Source organism: Ceratosolen solmsi, unplaced genomic scaffold (assembly GCF_000503995.2).
Source record: "Ceratosolen solmsi marchali unplaced genomic scaffold, CerSol_1.0 scaffold11, whole genome shotgun sequence".
Lineage (NCBI taxonomy): Eukaryota > Metazoa > Arthropoda > Insecta > Hymenoptera > Agaonidae > Ceratosolen > Ceratosolen solmsi.
The window spans coordinates 7,161,189-7,179,386 of NW_011948416.1; the positions used below are offsets into that span (position 1 = coordinate 7,161,189).

General features: G+C 29.3%; 1 protein-coding gene across 4 annotated transcripts; it reads right to left on the reverse strand.

Annotated features, from left to right (window-relative positions):
• Positions 1 to 7,422: 7,422 nt before the first annotated feature.
• Positions 7,423 to 17,936, reverse strand: LOC105359253 (protein no-on-transient A). Of its 4 annotated transcripts, none has more exons than XM_011495791.1 (8): positions 17,341 to 17,936; positions 15,047 to 15,493; positions 14,551 to 14,852; positions 13,928 to 14,223; positions 13,555 to 13,745; positions 13,318 to 13,429; positions 13,204 to 13,223; positions 7,423 to 8,118 (listed from the first exon to the last, which is right to left on the reverse strand). In XM_011495791.1, exons 1-8 carry the CDS (start codon positions 17,698 to 17,700, stop codon positions 7,897 to 7,899), a joined length of 1,950 nt encoding a protein of 649 aa, XP_011494093.1. In that variant the 5' UTR covers positions 17,701 to 17,936; the 3' UTR covers positions 7,423 to 7,896. The 4 variants fall into 4 exon arrangements, with proteins under 4 accessions (XP_011494093.1, XP_011494091.1, XP_011494090.1 ...); XM_011495789.1 differs by lacking the exon at positions 17,341 to 17,936 and adding an exon at positions 17,115 to 17,189 and having other exon boundaries at positions 7,423 to 8,109; positions 13,555 to 13,763; XM_011495788.1 differs by lacking the exon at positions 17,341 to 17,936 and adding an exon at positions 17,115 to 17,187 and having other exon boundaries at positions 13,555 to 13,763.
• Positions 17,937 to 18,198: the final 262 nt, after the last annotated feature.

Here is an 18,198-nt window from a genome sequence, read left to right on the forward strand (position 1 = left end):
TTTTAATTACATAATTTGTATTAAATTCACGTCTATTGTTTAAAAATGATATGCACGAAAAGTTGTCTTACTAAGTTGCGATAATTAGATGCCAATTGTAATGCGAGTCAATGTCAGTTTGATGGAGAACGTAGTCATTTTCTTAATTCTGGTAAAACGATCCATTATCTGTAAAATAGTAAAATTAAATAATCTTGCCTGAGGTAGAGAGACGACAGACATAATAGAAGAAAATTGAAATGTTACGACCGTTAGTCAACATTGATTAATTAGGAATAACAATAGAAATGAATAAAAAATTTTCTTTAATACGATTGTTTCTATGGTTAATGTCCTGTTAAAGTTCATTAATTTTATTGATTGTTATAAATGTGAATTTCGAATTTTCAACCATTAATGAATTTGCATAATTTGAGCACAGTAAGTGTGTGTTTCTAATAGGTAGAGCAATTCGTCGTATTGAGGAGCCGTTTAATTGTTACAATCGATTATATATCAACAAATGTCTTTTAAATTATTCAACTTATATGAGTTACTAGCAATTGTTGTACAAACGGTGGCTTAACATTTAATACTTAAATCTCTAATTATTTTAATAGAAACATGACGTCATACCTGAAATTACGAAGGCCTCTTTTTTTTATTTTATTTTTTCCAATTCAGGCGGCATCACAAATCTGGAAATAGTTAAAAATATGTAAGTACATATACTTATAATTTATAATAAACCATCTACTTTTTTCTCTCTCCATTTTTTTTTTTTTTTTGCTTTCTCAAAAGTAAATAATCAAGGGTGTGTATAATTTTCAAAGAAAAATATTTGAAGAATAAAATAAAAATCGTAAGACCTTTTTATTATTAAAAGAAGCATTGAATGGAAATTTTTTTTTTAACCATGTGATAGTGAAAATCGTGTGCTTTTATGAATATTATAACATAGATATGAATCTATGAGCTTAATTAAACCTTCATGTTCACGTATATCTTGTGTTTACTAATTTCTATATAACAGTTAATGTAGAAGCTTTCGTATGAGGCGAAAAAATGAATTAAATCTTATAAAATTCATTGGCGATTCGAACAAAAATAAGAATAAGCAGTACAGTTATTAGAACTTTTATCGCACAGTGATTGGTATAGTATTCATTTCTCAAATTTTCAATCTTTTTCAGTTCGCAATATTTTATATGTTTCGTCTGTGCGTGTGCCTGTGCGTGTGTCTGCGTGCGCGTGCGCGTGCGAGTGTGAGTACACTAATTTATCATATTTAAATATTTATAAATTCAGAGCCCTTTCATATGAATATTAATCAACTCGATTCTTTACGTCGACTTGATTCTTAACCAAATGGCACATAAAATTTACTGGACTACAACAACAGTCAGTAATATTGAACTGCAGCAATAACTATTTAAAAATTATGTCGATATACAATTGCTGAATGTACTTTAGAATATTTAGCCTGATTACATAAATGTATTAACAAGATTTGCCCAACGACACAATATACTAAGAATGATTTTACAATTAATGGAAACATATTTACGAAAATTTTCAAACGATATAAATAGATCTTATAAGTTTTACTTAACAATTGATAAATTATTAAGTATTGTAATATACCGTCTCTTCGCATTACTATCTCAATTTAATAGAATTAATTTTATCATTTTAAAATCTGTATTGTTTATTTTTATATATAAACTTTTCAGCAAATTTTAGTAAATTAGTAAGTATGCTGCTTATTATAATTAAGTAAATTCTTATTAAATAAAATTAACGAATTTTGCTTAAAACTTAAACATCCAAGTTTTAAGACTTACATCTTTATAAATAGAGATAATTATAAAATATGAATATTATTCATTTATGTCTATGTTCAGTTAGTCTTCAATCAAATAAGTTACAGTGCTTTCGCTTATATGACTTTATAAAAAATATAAGTAGATAATAATTAACATTATTTTACAATCTAATGATGCTTTATAATTTAAAAAAAAATCATTAAATTAAAATCATTAACATAATATTAACATTTCCTTAATACATCGTTCAATTTTTCATATGTGGAGTTTATTAAAATATTTCATAAAATTTGCTGTTACTTTACTACATCTGTGGAATATTAAAAATATATTATATTATACGAATTAATACGTATAATATTATGTACAAATTAAATTAATATTCTTGAGCGATTCTTTGTAATTATAAATTAATATTAACAAAATTTAATAAAATCAAATTTTATTTTTATTATATCGACGATTAAAAATAAGTAAACAAAAGTTTATGATATTGTCATTATAGATATATTATAGTGAAATAAGATTTTTTGCCAAATTAACGAGACAATATTATTTTAAATGTTTTATGAAATATATTAAAGTTTTATATCATTTATATTAATAGTCCTACGGAATAATGTGATTAAGATGAAATATTTGAAATAAAATATATTCAAAAGAATACTCAGATTATTTTAGATAATTAAAAGTAGTATGAAGTTTATAAAAATTATCAATTACATTTTAATAAGTCATTTAATTTTTCATAAACTGAGTTTTTTCATTGACTATTTTGATCCAATATTTTAACATGAATTTATCCAACTCTTGAGCTATATTTTTATCGGATATTTTCAAATCAGTGGTAATTATAATTACATACTTCATACATATAAAGCGTATACGTATATTATATATATATATATATATATATATATATATATATATATATTCAAATAAACTGAATAATAAATATTGATTTATTGATGTATGAAATGAAATGAAATGAAAGTTATGTATAATTTAAACCATTTCGAAAATGCAAAAAAATTAACTTTTTAATAAATACGTAAAGCTCGAGTACTATAGTAATGTCGATACGTAATATTACAAATATGTTTGTTCAAGCTAATAATCGTAAATATAATTTAAATTATTACAAATTTGGAAAAACATTAATATGATGTTAATTAGTGGCATTATTGAATCATCAATACCAAAACTCTTGTTGAAAACATATTTCATAACAATCGTAAAATACTTGTACTAAGTTATAATAAGCTTATCATCAATAATTACAAAATTTCAACTTTCATTACCTAATTTTGAATGTTCTGAAATTTTACTCGTACCCATGTATTTCTTCCCCTCCCCCTTTTTTTTTGTTATGATACATTAAAATTATATAAGTAGCCTTTAATAATTATTGGTTACAAAATAATAAATGATGACGAGTAGCTTATTTAAATAACATTCACACATTTTAAAATTTATTGTTTGGCTGTATGCTTAATAATATTAGGACTGTGGTATTTTCAGGATTTTGCATATTAGATAAAAATAATTATTTTAATTGAAAATTCGATGATGAAATATGCATTAAAATTTTCTTTAATGCAGAGGGTCTTAAATTTTGTTTGTAAATAATTTCATAAACGCACAACGCACAATAATAAAAAATCAATACTTTTCAATATAATTTAATGTAATGTAGTTAATGAGTTATATATATATATATATATATATATATATATATATTTAATTAAAACCACCATAAATCGTTTAAACATATATCGAGTTTATTACTATAGCATGTATGAATTCGTGACCAATCACTGTGAAAAAAAAACATATGTAATAAATGTAATGAATATTATGCTTTAAATAACCCATAAAATTTCGTATTCTTCGTTTTCTATTATATGTCAGTTAATATAATAGTTCCCAACAATAATTGAATTATCTGAATTTTAATAATGAAATCGCTTAAAATATGACAATGGCCTGAAAACTGAAAGGGAATCATCACTGTACTACTTATACTGTTGTATAATTTTAATATATTTTCTAAACAATATCAATGATATTCACATATTCAAAATACTTTAAGACTTCAATACACATACATAACAATATCCTATGTACTCATTATTCATATAATCGCTTACAAAAATTATCTTACAAGAGCAACATCCAGAACAACCAATTATGTTCTTTTAAGCAACAAAATTTTTCATTGGTAAAGTATTATTGTACAGCTCAGATTTAAAAATAATATCCCAGACAGCCTTTAGTTGTTTCATATGGTGTAGGTTCGAAAATTTGCTGTCTGAAGAACTTAGAAATTTATCTGGGCTGCTTTATAATAAAAATGAGTTTCAAGTAACAGATTTAAATAGTATTTAGATAATATTTTAAATTCCTGCATACTTAATTATTGTTCCTGTATAAAAAAATTAATCAATTAAGCGCATTAAAAGCCATAGTCAAATAATGACTATTCACATAAATCTATATACATGTATATATATATAGGAGGTTCAGAAGTAGGTTCATTGTTTTTATTGACACAATTGTCATTATACCATTATAAATAATAAGCTGATAACTTGGATATTTTAATAGTTGTCACACACATTTTCAGAACCCACCCAAAAGTGTAAAGGATTATTATATAATTTGAAAATTTTCACGTTCTACTCACCTCGAATGGTTCATTGCTAAGAGGTTTCAAGAAAGTAAGTCATATTCTTGTTAATGTTGTCTGTCTCTCCTCCATAAAATTGTTTCTTTTCTCGAGCTCTAATATTTGGTAGAAGTGCATTATATGCACAATTAATCTCCTAATTATATCAGCAGTTGTTGCAATAAGAGCTAGGTGATAGCTTATTTTGGTCCAATAAGCTTTTACCGTGACATTTTTTTTTTTTTTTTTTTTTCAATAACAAAGCATCTCAGGTACAAATTTTATTTATTTAAAAAATGTTAATAAATAAAACTTTATTAAAAAAAAATAATAATAATAATAAAAAATAGAAGAATTATAAGAAAGATAGATGCATATCATAATTACAATGATATATGTATAAAAGAAATAAATATTTACAAAATTAAATGAATAGGAAAATAAAGATAAATTATTTCATACTTTGAAGAAGAAACTAGTAAATAAATACACACAATGAGTTTTCAAATATAATACGTACGAAATGAAATATTAATTACAGAAATTGAAAATAATTCAAAAGGGCGGTTTACTTACACTTTCATCGACAATTATGATTTATTATAAAAGTACCAAATTTATCAAATTCCATTGAATAAAAATGTATGTATTCCCATCCCAGAAAATCATTAAATAAATGATTTTATGAATACAACATGTTACTGTACGGAAAATAACGGATCGAATTAGTTCCGATATTACAATGAAATAATATTAACAAATAAAAATAAAAAATTTTTTTTTATATATATATATAAAATTCACAATTGAATATTGATTAATAAATTTTAAATATTGATATTTAACATTTTAATTACCCTTTAATAATGTACAAATTATATTTATTTACTTATATATATACTGAATGCATAATAATAACAATAAACTTTTATATAAGTATATTTAATATTCTTTTTCTTTTTCCGTATTTTGATAATCGCTTGGGATTCTAATAAAGCTGAAAATAATAACAATTAGTTGTATAAAAGTAAAAAAACATAAAAAAAAATTATCCACAGTATTTACGAACCTAGGATATGACTTTTACATATTATTAGCAATTCCAATTTAAGAGTCTGAAAAAATCTCACGTGTACGAGAAATTCTAAATAAAATTTCATGAGGCATTTGATTTTCATTCTTTCTGCTCGAGCTCACGAATACTCGTAGTTTTTCTTTATACACGTCGAAATTTTATTTATACTCTCGAACTAGAGATATCGCATAAAATATGCAAAAATATATTTTTGGTCAATTAATATGGCCGATAATTTTCAATTAAATTTTTAAACAATTGTCGGAAAAAAATATATCAACAAAAAAAAAAAAGATATCGTTTTCTAGTTTTTAGGGCACATTTATTGCTAACTATTACAAAATAATAATTTCAAGCATATGTAATTAAACTATATTTAATTCATTAGTAAAAATTAATTCTCTAGAGTTCAAATTAATATTCATAAAATTATGTAAAAAAATATTTTTACCAAAAAACATCATAAGTTATAAATTGTTTGATTTAGTAAATAAACTTACGTATTATAAGACAAAAAGAATATATATATATATATATATATATATATATATATATATATATATATATAAAATCTATATTATAACTAATTATACTTAATTATTTTGTTTAAAAAATGTTTGTAATATTGACTATAAAAAGACAAATATTATTGCGTACATTAATACTATTCTAATGAGATAAAATTGTAATATAAATAATTAAAATTGGCGCGGATCGTAATATTGCTGCCTGATTAAGTTACAATTAAAAAAAAAAACATTTTTTGTTTTATTACACATATATTTATTCAAGAATTGCATTGTTAATAAATATAAATGTCTCTTGATCATTCTTTTTTGAAAAGTCGCTGTAATACTTGTTCGGAAGTTTTCAAATTTACAGCAATAAAACGAATATATAAAGATAATAAAATATGAATAATTATCATAATAAAGTTTTCGAAGAATTCATTATATTCGCTACAGTTTATTTATGGAGTACTGTAATTAAGATTAACTTCCTATTTTGATTTTTCAATCCGAGCATTTCAGTAATAATTCAGTTACATCTTAAAATAATAGAGTCCAATTCAATAATTACAATCAATACTTACTTCATTTTTATATAATGCAGTCTATTCATAAAATTAAAAATATTTCCATTCGGTCCTATATAATTAATTAGTTCCTTAATCGATATAAAATACAACATACTCCAAGAACTCAACAAGTGTACGTTTTAACATCAATTGATGTTATGCAACTTCTAGCTTTAGACAAATACTAACACATTTCGAGTGAAGGGCGATGGGAAGATCTTTAGTGGCTAACAAAACAATATAACACTATAAAACTACTACATCTCAAAAATTAGATGAAAAGAGTCTTGTTTAAATTTTGTTTTCCTACAAACGCTAATCAAGAAATGTAGGACTTTAGTATTAATGAGCAATGTAATATTACTGAATTCAATTTACATTTGTTCATGCGAACAGCATTGATTGAAATCACCAAATCATAATTCTAAAATTATCGTTACACTGAATTGTCATCGAAGATCTTGGATCGAAAATTACGAATACTTAAAATATCTTAAATCGCTTCTTAAGAACCTTACGCTACATACTTGAAAAGGTTAGATGCTCATCGTATGAAACCTATTAAAAATTCTTTCATACAAGCCCTTTCTCTCTCTCTCTCTCGAACGTCCTCGCAATATCAGTTTGTCTTATTATCAAAGCCAATGCGCAGCCTTGGCCATTCGAAATTATCATTAAAACGACCCTTTTAGACGACATTAAAGCAGTTTCTTACAATGCACAATCTCCCCCCCCCCCATACGCATATTCCGCTTAGTTGTTCTCCTCGCCGCAGTCCGTAGACGCTCATCAAGGTAATATCGTCAGAGATTTGAGTGAAGCGAACGGCGAAGGATTAACGTCCGTCCCGTTGCGCTCGGTTAGATTATTTATTAATTATATTCTTGCATCCTCGAGCTACAAGGAGCAGACTAAACCAAGCGGAGAATACGCAGGGTACCGCCAACCTTTGTATAAGAAACTATTTTGTATGCACGCTAGAAGCGAGGATCGTTCCTATGAGGATTTAGAGTTGCCAACGCCACCAATCGCATTAAAAAAAAAAGACCTCTAGATAATGATTGAATAATTATGAAATAAGAATAATTAAAAGAACGATAATAAATTTACGTCTTAAATTCCTTAACAATTATTCGATAACTAAATAATTGCCCAATTACTGAATTATCCGTATGCTTATCTTTTAATTATTCTTCGGCTTCAATTATTAATGCTTTTTTTTTCGTTTGTTTGTTTGTTTGTTGTTGTTTTTTTTTTGTTTTGTTTATATTTAGTAACGCCTCCTCTTGTTGGGGAAGTCGTCGGGCCGCTGACGATCGTTGCCGCCTTGCCAACGACCGCCGCCGCCACCTGCGCCGCCCCGATTGGTGCCCATATTGCCCATATCCACCCTCATGTCCATCAGATCCATTATCTGGCCACGATCGTCATTGTAACCCCCGCGATTGTTGCGTTCCATATTGTTATATTGGTCCATGAAGGACTTTGGATCCTAAGTATGCGTCAATACGCGCACGCGTTACGGTTTATTTATTTATATATATTATATATTATTTATATATTATATTATATCAATGATATCAATAAGTTTATTTTGTAGCACAAACGAGTATCGTTTTTGTGTGTTTAAATAATGTTTTAAACGGTACACAGACATAGAGGGGGCGACCATCCATTGTTCAACAGCAGCAGACAGGTCATCGTCAATTTTCGTCATATCACATAGAAAAAAAGAAAGGGGAAAAAATACAATGTTAGCATTTTGTTTTTTAAATAACTAGTAAGTGATGAAAACATTTGTTTGTTTTTTTTTTCTTTACACTGCACAGGGATCGGCAAGTTGTTCAAATATGTGTAAAATAATTTTTTCTTTGTTCAATTCTAAATAAATAATATTTTCAGAATAGCTGGCTCGTAGATGTGAGAACGAAGCAATATAGAGTTTATCGAATTAACGATACTAAAATTGACTTTTATTAAACGATAACTTTGCTCGTCTTTTATCTTTTATCTTTTTTGTTTCATTTCTACTTTTCATTACCATTTAATCCTTAAGCTACAATAAATTTGCCATTGTCAATAATTGTATCATTTACCCGAATATTTTGTATTGAATACACATTAATAAATACAAAGAGTCTCAATATCTTTAAATACAGGTATTTTCATAACTAAATAGGTAAATATTCGAAAATCGTATTTAAATTAAAGCGTTTAAATAAAGCCAAATTAAAAATGAATCATTAGATGAATAAATAAATATATAGAATATATTTATAAAACTGTTACAGCACTTATGATATAAAGCATGTAGCTTAAATTGAACAATACAAAGTATTATTCTATGCTGATATTCTAAAAATTTCGTTACAGTCGATCGATAAAATCTCATAATGTAATTGCTTATCTATTTTTAATGCAACCAAATTTTGAACCAATTATTTACAATAATCAAGAATATACCACATATTCAATTTAATGAATATACAATATTTATTTTTAATTACTATTTCAACCTAATTGTTCATTAATTAATTTCTAGATATAGTCAAAGAGAATATTAAGCAACCCTACATAGATAATTTCGAAAACTATAGTATATATATATGTACATACATATATGCATATATATAATGTTCAAGGCTTCGGAACGTATAAAATCATTCATTTTTATCTAATGTCAAGAAGATTATGTGATAAAAGATCAACAAAAAAAACAATGACAAAAAAAAATGTAATCAGTTTCCAAATTCTTAGTCTAGCTCGAATATCTTTATAATTAAAAAAAAACTATACTTTTGTGAAAATTTTTGAAAGAATAATAGTTTTTGTGAATGTTGTTATTTATATATATATATATATTTTTTTTTAAATACTACTTGTTTTTTTTACTTTTATGCTTTGGAAAATAATATTTTCTAGTTAAACATAAGTTTTTCAGTTATAATTGAAAATATCAAAAATATTATTTCGAATTTATAAAGAGTAATATCGTTTTATTACACATTGAAACTTATTCTCAGTTAAAAAAAAATTTTTTTTTTTTTATTTTCATATTATAAACTTCCAAAGACTAAATATTTTTCAATATACATTAAGAACAATTAAATATTTATCTATTGTAATATAATGAAAGACAGTCAGAAAGTAACGTACATAATTATAAAAGTACAGAAATTTTAAATACTCCACGCACGCACGCACGCACGCACGCACGTACGCACACACACACACACAAACATGCGCACCACGCAGGCACAAACGTATGTATGCATACGTATACACGTGAATAGATGCATGCTTGACAAATATAAATGATTTATTGTGATGAAAATTTGTAAATAATAAAATTCATAAAAATGGTCCATTTATATTGAGAATTAAATACCATTTTATGTTTTTAAAACGTCATAATTTGTTGATCTTCTAATTCATGATAATTTCTTATCGTAGAAAGCTATATAATTAATGAATTAATAATAATTGAAAGATATTAAGTTATTGATTAATATATATTTCATGGCATGTTATTACGTATAAAATTCATTTAGTTTTCTTTTTTCGTTTTTTTTTTTTCATACTTATATTTAGTTTTGCTATTATTCAACTCCGAATTATAACATACGATTGTACGACAGAATAATCACACAATCAATTAATTTAATAATATAATTGATTTTATTTTTAAATGCTATATTTATTTGTACTTTACACATTTTACGTTAAAATCCTTTAACATTTAACTAAACTTTGAACAATTGACATTTGTGTTCGGTATGGACCTTCGTAAACGTTATCTTTAAATACTAAATTCAAATACAGCAGTATATTTAAATACATCTGTATTTAAAAATATTTTCAAATACAAAAATAATTGCCGTTTTGTACTTGATGTGCAATAAATCGGTCTTGCCGATCCCTAAAATATACAAACAAAACATACGAGTCACATAGTAACAACTGTTACAGCATATGTTACAGTCCTACCCGAAGTCAGATTATTCAGCAGACCAAGTGAATGCCCAACTAAGATAGACTGAGTAAGTTTTTTTATTTTGTTTTTTCCAAAGAGATTCTAGTCCCTCGATAGATTCTCTTTTTTTCTTTTAAGTAATTGTGTTGCGTTTAAGCAAGTCTATAAGTCAAATTAATTTTTGTTAGATAATAGTAGTCAGGTTAGTAAACCATATTGCAGTACATAAAGCCTCCACGAAAAGATATATAAGCTATTTTTTTTTTTTTTTTTTTTTGGCACACCAATTTATTCTGGTGACACTTATAGAATGAATGGCTATGCTGCTGATTTAATTTGGCTAATTCCTTTATGCTCGAAGTCTCAACAAAATATACAGTAATCTTCAATTTTTCATAAAAAAAAATTACACAAACATGTGTGAAAATAACTGAATGATATATAATCTTTCGGAGCATAAAAGAATTACATCGCATTTCGTTTTGAGGAATTATTTGTTATTAATTAATCAACTTTCACTGATCCCCAGGACATAATGCATAAGGTACTTTAAAATAAATTAAAGTGATATAAAAGTTACTCAACTATAATTAATTAAAAAACGTAAAGATATTCGTGACACAAGAGCCATCACATCTTAATATTCCCATCCATACAGTAAATTTTCGTTTTCAGAATTTAAGTAACAGATTCTGCTAATCAAATAACGATCAGTTCTTAAAATGTTTTTGCAGTCTGAAAAGGTGGATTGAGTAATAGTGAGTTGCACGATCGCAGTCCCAAAACAAATTTTGCACACATTCCAACAATTTAATATTGATTATCATTTTATTAGCAGTAGAATGATTATTAAGGAAACTAATACGAATGTTTATGATAAAATTTAAACTAAGATTTGATTAATTATTTATTAATTATAAAAAACTTAAAATAATAAGCATAGATTACAAATTACTATAGGATTTGCAGAGATTGAGGTTTTAATTATAGTAGATTATCGTTTAATTTTTTATTGACTATTAACAGTCAATTGCTTAATTATCGTAATATTAGTAGATTTTGCCTGCAAAAATTACTCAATGTGTGAAGATAAAATTAGTGACCATTAATTCGTAATTTTGGCACACTTTATGTGCAGTTGGGCATTTCTTGGTCTGTCAAAGTTTTATGGAACTACAAGTCTAAAAGTGGATAAAAGTCTAAAAATACGTACAATAACACTTTTTCAATGGACTTTGTACAATGTCATTATAGAAATAATAAGTGATACTCTTAAATATAGACAATGAAATAAACAAAATAAAAAAAAATTCCACTTCTAGATGTACAATTCATTTAATTTGTTTAGATTTTAATTTACTAGGTACACAGTAGTTCCATATATAATTTTAAGATTATTATTTAATACATAACGATATTTTTATACAGAATTTTTAGTCTGCAAGCACGTGGAGAAATCAAGTGAAACACAGAAATAATATTAATAGTAAAGCAAGTTTACTTGCAATAAGATACGTATCAGCATCTTCTAGAACTGATATTCATAATAAATAGTGAAGTTTGTACTGAGAAGTAGAAAAACTATATTTACAAATATTCTCCTACAAAATACGAAATACCATTTCGTATTCTAGCAATATTTAGAGATATATTTTTGTTGCTAATTTTATATAAAATTATTAACCCTTTGAAGTTTTTTTTGTTTTATTTTGTCTTAAAATATACTTTATAATATCTACTCGTTTTGTGTACACTAAAATAGGCTCATTACAATTGAAACTTCTAATCTGATGATACATAATATAACTTTGTTAGCTAATGATATTAAACTGAATGTTTACATAAATAAATATAAGCTACCTCCAAAGGGTTAAGAATAATAACTATTTTAGTTCATAAATTAAAAACCTACCTAAAATTTGTATTCAAAGTTAAATTTCATTTCTAATCCCAAATTGGTTATTCAATTTGTATAGTTAATTAATAATTGTATAAGTTATGGTTTTTTTTAAAATTTTTTTTTTATTTTTTATTTTTTCAATAGAATAATGTACCTACGAGTTTCTGTTTTCTTTTCTTTTTACCTATCAAGATTATATAAATAATAAATTTTTATTTGTATCACTCCAAAATCTCCAACTTATTTTAACCAACATAACATATGAATGGGAATTTGATTAAAGCTGTTAGTGCTCATTAATTCCTCCATGTGTTTCAATTTTACATAATTTCACAAATTACAGTAAGCAATTAGCATATCATTTAAATAAAACTCGACTTCATATATCATTTAGAAAAATTAACAGACATCGAAATTCTGTATTTAAAGACATACTGTTTAGAAACTATTTCAAAACATTTCATGGAACGTGTATTGTAAAAGATTATTTAAAAAAAAAATCATGCATAAAAAATTGCGAAATATTGCTTTTCTATATTCTTCCCGGAGTTTATAAAATGCTCCAGTGGTTTATTGTTTGATAAATAATTCAGAATGTAAAATAATTTTTTTTATAAATGAAAGAAAGTAAAGTGAGGATAAGGAAAACAACAGCTTTCAATATAAGAATAACGAATGTAAAGAAATCAAAATGAATACATTACCACTGGCAAATTGTTTCCTGCTGTAAAGAAAAATAATAATTATTTCACCAATTACGTTGTATAAAAATTAATTTATATAAAAATTCTTTAAATATTTGTTTATATTATATGTACCTTCCACTGAAGGGTAACCATCGCGTTCAGATGGAATGCCATCGAAGTTTTTGGCAGCACCACCTCCGCCTCCTCCGGCACCTCCGCCGCCACCGCCGCGCATCGCTTGCTCCTAATGATAAAATTAGAGAATAACAAAATTATACTTTACAATCATTATAATTATTTTCAAAATGGTGAGGTATATCAAGTAAACTGGATATTTCTATTAAGTTATGATAATTTTATGTAACGCACCTGCATGAACAGATTATTTTCCTGCTGTCTTCTATGAAGTTCTTCTTCTTGCCGCCTAATTCGTAAAGCCATTTCCTCCTGCTGCCGTCTTCGAAGTTCTTCCTCGCGAGTTCTTTGTTCCTCCGCTTGCCTTTCTTTCATTTCCCACTCGCGCTTTTGTCTCTCGCGGTCGGCCTCGCGTATTCGAAGCTCTGAATTATAAAAAAAAACTTACATTATAATATAATTAATTAGCTCAGAAATTCGTGTCGAGTATTGTAAGAAAACTTTATATAAGTGTAATATAAAATATTACAAAATAAGAGATAGTAATAAATTATATTAACACATTATACAAATTTTGAAAAATAATTAATTAGATATCCGAACTTACGTTCTCTAAGGAGTTCTGTCTCATGCTCGTATCTAGCAAATTCCATTTGGGCCTCCAGTTTCTCCTCTTCCATAGACATCTCTCTTTTTAATGCCTCTTCCTTTTGTTTATACAACTCGTGTAATTGCTTCCACCTCGTCCCATATTCATGTTCAAAGCTCCCGATAGAAGCGAAGCGTGGACCAACTTCGCGTGCTTTATAAAAATCGGCGTTCTTTTTAGGAAGATTCTTATCGGGATAGCCGTCAATATCATCATTTTGTTCGAAAGGTTCTACAACAACGGGACGAAGTGATCTGTAAATAGAAATTCAATGTAATATTATTATTATTGTTATTGTCGATTGAAAATATGAAAAAAAAAAAAAAAAAAAAAAAAAAATTAAAAACTGGTAAATATAATATATATATATATATTATTTGTATCCTAATCTTTCGGCACATGATAAGGTATTATAATACCAAACCATGCTTCCTAGCTGGATATCTATTTAATTTTCCCCATAAGAAATTTCAATCTATGGCACTTGTAGATCAAAGTTAATCAAACAAGCGTGGCGTTGGGGTATTTATGAAAAAATTTTTTGAATCTTGCCATTTCATATTTAAAAGAAAAAAACTTACGCAGTAAGAAAATAACAGCCCTCCGTGCATTTTCGTAAAGCCATCTGTGCAGACGGTTTCCTCGAATACTCTACAATTCCTTCACCAGTTGACTTTCCTCTCTCATCCACAATCACAACTGCACGCTCAATTTCTCCAAAGACACCAAAGGCATGAGAAAGTAGTTCGTTAGATATCCAAGGCGTTAAATTTTTAACTTTGATTATTGATGAGTGAGGTGCAAAACGCACTTTAAGCACTCGACCTTTCCTAACAGTACCATCCAGTTCACGTTTAGCTTTTTCAGCGTTTGCATGAAAATCCTGAACAAAAATAAGCCTTACTAATAAGATAACGTATAAAAAATAAAAAGATGATGAAATTTAATGAAAAAATAAAATCATTTTAAAAAAAATGCAGCCATATAGTACTATCATTATTATCAAACGGTAATTGTTGTAATCATTTTAACTTGATATTTATAAAGAATGCATAAAGAGTCAATTTACTTTCTTACCAATCTTAAGAAGGCAAAGTTCTTTTCCTTGTTGATAAATAGTTCAGAGGTTTCGCCATATGAATTGAACATCTGTTGAATTTCTTCTTCCGAGATGTCGTTGGTTAAGTTTCCAACATACAAACGATTTCTACCGCTGAACTTTTTTTCTTCGATGTCTTGCGGTGGTAATTCATGAGTTGGTCCAGAAATAGACATAATACGTTCCATTAATCTGTCATCTTGCGATCTGTTTTGCATTCCACTTCTATCTTGACCAGTATGTCCTCCGTGTCCTCCATGACCACCGCCGTGTCCGCCATGGCCCCCATGACCACCGCCATGTGCTCCACCACCACCGCGACCACCTCCGCGTCCACCACGACCTCTGTTCATTATTCCTCCACCTCCTCCACCCCCACGATTCATCATACCATCGTCCATTGAATTCTCAAGCATTGACTTAATCTATAAATAAAAAATTATAATTACCAGTGACAATTACAATTAATTATCCACTTAAAAATGCATAGAAGCTACAAATTGTTCATTTAGTTTTTTATATATACATTATTTTTAAAAACAATTACAGCGACATAAAATTATAATTATGTTGGCGAGATAATGATTTTTTTCGATTACTTTATATATTTTTACCCATTTTAATCAATAATTATAGATAATCTCCATTTAAGAATTAATTTTATGTATTTAAAAGCTAATCGCTTCTAGAAAAAACTAGTGAAATTATTATTTTTCTTTAGAAAAATTTACATTCCATAATTGTTTAAAGTTACTCAACATGTTTGATATAAATTGCAGACAACTTACTAGTTAATCTAAAATATATGTATCGTAATTAAATATTTGTTTAATTATTAAAGAAAGAAAGAAAAAGAAAATCTAATTTTCATCAATTCATAAATAATTGACTTACAACGTATGTGTGTATGTAAATTTAATGTAATGGAAAATTTAAATAAATTATATGAATCTATGCATGTGTGTATATATATTTTTTAAATATTACGTTGAATAATAATTTTACAATTTTTCCATATTTTGACACTTTTTTCCGTATCTATTTCGATGACTCAGTGAACAAATGCTATATAATTGAAACGTATTAAAGTCAAATTCCCATGAAAATCATTGGATTATAATTTTTTTTTACTTTTGGGGAAAATTTAATCATAAAACAATAAAAAACGATTGCATATAATCGGTGCCATTCTCAACATTCAAACGAAATTTTCAAAGGAGCTGTGATCTTTGAAACGCGAACGAAGCGACGCCATATTGCTCACACGTATCGACGGGAGGATAAGCCACCGGCTTTAATTCGGCAGCCATTTTCGTTTCTTGCACGAGAGTGAAAATCGATATCTGCTTACGCGCGGTCAGATGCTCAAGAACAAGAAAAGAAAGGAAAAATGAAAAGAATAAGAAATCGAACGAACCGAACATTACAGCGAACATTCGCACTCGCGCTTCTCAATATTAAATTTAAATTTAATTTAATTCTTCTAATTCTCGCGCTATACTGGAAAGTCGAGAAATTATCATGAAACGAGGGGCAGCCATTATTGATTCATAAATTCCACATACTTTATGTGACGTATTTTTCACGCCATTACGGCCGATTATTTATAGGTGCACTCCTCTCCTTAAGCGAAAAATTTTCAAGATTATAACAATTATAAGGATAGCGATATTCTATTACCCTCCTCCACGCCTCACCCACGCGGCGCCATCGCCATACCATGGACATTCGCTCGACAATTTTCATTAGCCATCATTGGCCTAACGCGCGATTAATCCAACATCTCAAATATCCGACCAAATTTCCACATTTTCTTATTATAAAATATGACTCACATTCTCTCTCTCTCTCTCTCTCTCTCTCTCTCTCTCTCTCTCTCTCTGTGTACCTATCTACCTACCTACCCAAATAACTCGACAAATACACTCTCAATCAAACTCCCTCATTGGCTTGTCCAACAGCCCGCAAAGTACAACGAATAATGGCTCGGTTCAGTCAAATAATAATCCGTCGATCCCATCCAACATCATTGACCGCCTTACTTACTCTCCCAACTCCCTACGCGTCGTCGCCACGTTCTCGCTGATCGCACCCCAAGGCTATTAAAAATTAATAGTCGCGTCGCCATGTGCTGACTGGCTCGAGTCCAGCCGCCGCCGCCGCCGCCGCCGCGTCTCGCGTCTTTCCTCGACCTTCCCAAGCTCCCCGCGCACGACGGGGAGTTCGTCGAGATTATCACGGCCGAGGCAACGGTCATTCCACTCCTCCTTACCTGCATGTCGTTCATCATGCCGCCGCCCATTCCAGGGCCGACCTGGTTGCCTCCGGGTCCACCGCGGCCTCCTTGGTTACCGCCGCCGCCCCGTCCACCCGAGAACCTCGAACCGCCCTTGCGATCGCCGCGGCCGCCCCCGCCGCCGCTACCACCGCCACCGCTGCCGCCACCGCCGCTGCCACCACGTCCACCGCGTCCTCCACGGCCGCCTCCAGGACCGCCGGGTCCACTTCCGCCTCCGCCGCCACCGCCACTGCCGCCGCTGCCTCCACCACCGCCGCTGGAGTTGATCTCGTTCTTACTGTCCTGCTGAGCGTCTTGGGGCTCTGGCTTAACGTTCACGGCTTCTTCGCCCATTGTGCTTTTGCGTCTTCTCTTCTTCGAAAACTTGCTACTGATATTAAATCAGTACCGACGACCCAACCGCGATATTATCGATGCGTGTTCTCTCTCTCTCTCTCTCTCTTTCGTCGCGCGGACCTCGCAATGCGGCGTAGAAACGAAAATGCCGCGCTGCGTCCCAGGCCCTCGAGGTCCGTCCTCAACGACGTTCCTGCTCCAAGAGAGGAAGAAGTCCCGATGCCGCTCAACGTCTACGCAAATGACGGAAACGCTTCGACCCCCACTTTCGGCCCCCACAAGCGATTCTTCACACGCGCGCGCGCGCGCGCCAACGCCGCAGCTTAGCGTCTCCTCATAATTGACATATCCGACCCACCGACTTTACCGTCACATAACCATCTTTTCTCACCGTTAACCTGACCGTTCTCCCGGATCCTATTGCCACATTTTCACGATTTTTGCCTACGAATAACGCACTCTTTGAGCTTTTTTTTCTCACCCAGTCGTTGGCGC